General features: G+C 42.0%; 1 protein-coding gene across 2 annotated transcripts; it reads right to left on the bottom strand.

Annotated features, from left to right (window-relative positions):
- Nucleotides 1–1,237: 1,237 nt before the first annotated feature.
- Nucleotides 1,238–2,624, bottom strand: hemgn (hemogen). 2 transcript variants are annotated; one of them, XM_037690044.1, is made up of 4 exons: nt 2,499–2,624; nt 2,233–2,311; nt 1,489–1,946; nt 1,238–1,417 (listed from the first exon to the last, which is right to left on the bottom strand). In XM_037690044.1, the coding sequence occupies exons 1-4, from the start codon at nt 2,560–2,562 to the stop codon at nt 1,305–1,307; spliced, it is 714 nt and encodes a 237-aa protein (XP_037545972.1). In that variant the 5' UTR covers nt 2,563–2,624; the 3' UTR covers nt 1,238–1,304. The 2 variants fall into 2 exon arrangements, with proteins under 2 accessions (XP_037545972.1, XP_037545971.1); XM_037690043.1 differs by having other exon boundaries at nt 2,221–2,311.
- Nucleotides 2,625–4,513: the final 1,889 nt, after the last annotated feature.

The raw sequence follows: 4,513 nt of genomic DNA on the forward strand, positions 1-4,513 counted from the left end.
TCTCTCTCTTTCTCTCTCATCTCTCTTCTCCTCTCTCTCTCTCTCTCTCTTTATCTTTCTCTCTCATCTCTCTTCTCTCTCTCTCTCTCTCTCTCTCTCTCTCTCTCTCTTTCTCTCATTTATTCAACAAAAGACAATTTTCTTTAAAGTGCACCAAAATAAGAGCTGGATTAAAACTTTTGCACCTTACTTCACGTCAGTATTTGAAACAATAGCTGAAAAGTGCTCTCCTGTTTGAACGTTTTTCACAAAAGAAAAATCAGAATTTAACTTTTTATAAAAGTAACAAATCCTGGAAACAGTGATGTTTTTCTACACTGTGAAAATGGGATGTTCATTTTCAGTCAACATATTTTAATTTAAATAAAATATTTACAACTTTAATCTTCTCTCACGGAGGAGTTAAGTTAATTTGAGGGATACGTCACTTGCCAACTTCTTTTAATGATAATTTTAACAAAAAGTAAGATTTTATTGTTTTATTTGGTGTCCAGTGAAAATATGTTTATGTGCGATCTTTTTTATGTGCATATTGTTAACTGAAAAACATTAAAAGCTAATTTCATACTTATCTGCACTTTTCAAGACTGATTAGAAACTCTGCAGTTGTTTGTGTGAATAAAAATATAAAATGTATTTCAGTATTTAAAGTAAACAGGAAGTTTATTTTTAACGTACATTGATGATACTGTGATTTATTTTGAGTGTTTCATTCACATTCTCCCACTGATTTACATATTTTGATATATTTTGTGATAAAAGTGTTTTATTTAGAGCAGTTTTATAATAATGAAGATATATCCAACTTTTCACATTGAAGCCAAGAAGAAGAATCTCCTCTTTCAGGAAGATTAACACAAACTGTCTAAATAAAAGACTTAAACGAAACTCTTTAAATGTTGGAACATGTTCAAATGAAGATTTGTTCTTTACAGCTTTTTTAAACTTTAATAAAAACTGATAATAAAAAATTACTCTGTAGATGTTAAAGACACAGATGAGAATAAACATGATTTAAGTGATTTTATTTCATTTTTTTCTAAATTAAATTTAAAAAGTCGACAAATACAAATGCATTTATTCTTTGTCTTCAACAACAAGAGCTAAATTTGTTGTGTATTATTAGCTAAATAAAAAAATAGAGCTTAATTTCATAAAAAGCACACTTTAAATAAATAACGTTTGGTTTGAGTACCTTTAAAAATAATACTAGGAGCTCAGCACAAAACATTTCCTTTCTCCGGTGAATGAAATAAATCTGAGACGCAGCGCGAGACCTTCTCGTCTTCTGAGCTGATTCAAATCTACAACGAGTTTTCTGCAAAGTATTCCTGAGGCAGGAGAGGAGCGCACGCTGCTGGAACAGAATTCATTTTGATTTGTTCGGGAACGTCGATCAGCAGACTTCCACTCAGACCTGAAGAACAAAAAGATGACGAGTTCACAGAAAGCACAGAAGATCATCAGGAGGATCGTCGTCGTCCATACCTTCATCGTTTCTTCTGCCTTCTGCCAGAGGTTCTTCTTCCTCCTCATCTGGCCCCAAGTCCTCAATCAGCACCTGCTCAGGGGCCTCCTGGTCTTGTGGCTCCATGTAGAGGGTCTCCAACTGGGGAGGAGCCAGACCCGTTTCTGGGACGGGGTCTTGAGACGAAGCAGGATCTGAAGACGGACCCACGGCCGACTGGAAAACAACGGTTTGCAGCGTCGGTGCAGGAGGAGCTGGTTGGGGCTCCACAGCCTGGATGGAGGCCAGAGCCTCGTAGATCTGGTCTGAGATGAACGCCGCAGCAGGTTCGGGGGCCACCACCACTGCCGGGGTCTCCTGGATCCCACCAGCGGCCTCGTCCAGGACCGTTGGTACCAGCTCAACCTTCCTGGGCCGCCCTCTCCTTGTCGGGCCGCTCTTGGTCTCAGCTCTTGATCTCTTCCTTTGGCTCTCCGCCCTGAAAGAGCAGAACTAGTTAACTCAGAACCAGCGGGCACGTTGACTCTGAAAGGACAAAGTCCATGACCGGGTTCTGGGCGGTCAACAGAGCCAGCGAGGTAACCTTTGGTTCCGTCTCGCTCCACGTTCAACATAAACTAGAGAGGAGCGATAAGCAGCTGCAGGGAGCTGATAGTGTGTGAACACAATGCGGCTGCAGGCGCTCCGTTTACTGCGCCCAGCTCAGGAGACCAGCACAAAGTCTCCTGACGGCGCTTCTTTAACACATTTACCCCAAAACCCACTGGTTAGTTTCCTTCTCTTCTGCCTCGGCCTTCCTCTTCCTGAGCAGGTCCCTGTCCCTCAGTCGGCGACGCATTCCATCTTCAGACAGAAGCAGGACACACATGATGCAACAAGTGGAGCTTTTGAAACCACCTCTTATTTATCAGAGAGAAGTGTAGCTGGGGTCTGTTTAGCTGTACACTGAAAGTAAGCAAACTTTAGAAAAGCTGGAAGTGAAACTTTAAAAAAGCTGGAAGTGTCCACAGAAACCTCCAGATGACGTTACCTTCCTGCTCGTCTTGGTTTCCAGGCTCCGGTTTGGGTTTAGTGTCTGGTTGCATGTCCTCCATTCTGCCTGCAGCTATGAATGAATTCAACCGGAGAACAATGAGGACGACAGAAACTCGTGTCTGCGTCTGTTCCAACACGCCCCCTCCCAGATGAGATATCTGGTTAACCATTACCGTAGAGCTGGGAGAGTTCTTGCAAGTTGGACCTTATCGGGTTTGCAAAGCTGCAGGAACTGGCCCGGCAGCGTGCGCTGTAAGATCTGAATAAAGCAATGAATGAATGCATCTGTGTACAAAAACACATACTGGACCTGGACTAAGGCTGACATTTAACTCGCTTGAGTTCTTATGTATTGTTAGCAAAATATCTCCTGAACTGGACACATTTGAATGAAACTTTCAGTAAATAACTGCTGAATGTATCTACAGCCGCCAACACAGTTCATGACGCTGCCACGGTCAACAATAGCAACTAAAACTAAAAACAATTCAGTGTGGTAGTAGCTGAGAGTGATTCACAAGCACACTCTGAGCATGAGCTCTTACAGTTTTGATAAGGTTTGACCAAAACAGCTCCAGCTTTGTTCTTCTCAACAATAAATATATCCATCCATCCATCCATCCATCATCCATCCATCTCTTCCTTTTCAGGTCATTGGCGTCCAGCAGTCGCTGTGTGAGAGGTGGGGGACACCTGGACAGGTCTCCAGTCCATCACAGAGACACATACAGACAACATTCACTCTCTCACGTGGGGACAATTTAGAGTTAATCAGGCTAACATGCATGTTTTTGGTCTGTTGGAGGAAACATGTAAACTCCGCCCAGAAAGGCCCCCAGCTGGGATTTGAACCGGCGACTTTCTTGCTGCGAGGCAACATCTCTACCAACTGTGCTACCGTGCCACCATTGGTGGAACAGTGACTGAATAAATAGAACAGAGGTGAGCGGGAAATGGAAACAGCTGGAACGATTGCTGATTAGGGACAGGTGTGTGTCGGACTAAGAGGGGACACGCCGAGGAACGTGACTGATGGGAAATGGGACAAGGAGGACCGGGAGACAAACAACTACATAAATATCAATGAAGTGCACAAACACGCATGGATAAAGATGCAAAGTGACGAGGAAACAAACAACAGAACCCAGACAAAAGAAAAATAAACCTCGAAACAAACGAGTCAAATAAACTGCTAAAGAAATAAACAGAAACATCAAGTATCGCAGCAAATGTCGACATGTTCTGTTTTTAAGTAGTTGCTGATGAAAATGAAAACTCAAACCTATAAAAAGTGCATTTTGGCGCTGCAGAGCCTGAAACTGAGTGTTTCAAGTGGAGCAGGGGCCAACCCGTTTTATCTGCGGCACGGTTGGGGAGTGTTCTCAATCTGCTGTCACCACATTGAGCCCAAGAGTCTCGGTCGCTCAGAGAAACAGAAAGTTTTATCACCAAACATCTTCTCTGCTGACTTCAGGAGCACATGGTCCACACGAACGCTGCTTTAAGGAGCTGCTGTCTCCTGTTTCACAATGTCAGAGAGCTCCTGTTCTTACTTTGGTTTCTGGGTTTATTTTGATTATTCACATTGTTTCTTCTAGTCTAAGAACTTCTGATTATTCTGCCATACAGCAAATACTTCAGCTCATTCCAGAAACAGGATAACTTTTAAAAATATTTAATTTCACTTGCAAATATCTTCCCCATAGAAAAATACATGAAGATCTCTTCAGTTCTTTTAAAAACATTGTTCTCTTTCAGTATACGTGCTCGATTTTTGTCTTCTTATGCTAATTTAGCTACAATTCTGCTACTTTTAGCTAAGATTCTGCTACTTTTAGCTACTTCGCTATGATTCTGCTACATTTAGCTACGATTCAGCTGCTTTTAGCTACAATTCAGCTGCTTTTAGCTACAATTCTGCTGCTTTTAGCTACGATTCTGCTACTTTTAGCTACTTCGCTATGATTCTGCTACATTTAGCTACGATTCAGCTGCTTTTAGCTACAATTC

Source organism: Nematolebias whitei, chromosome 16, assembly GCF_014905685.2.
Source record: "Nematolebias whitei isolate Nwh7 chromosome 16, NemWhi1, whole genome shotgun sequence".
Classification (NCBI taxonomy): Eukaryota; Metazoa; Chordata; class Actinopteri; order Cyprinodontiformes; family Rivulidae; genus Nematolebias; species Nematolebias whitei.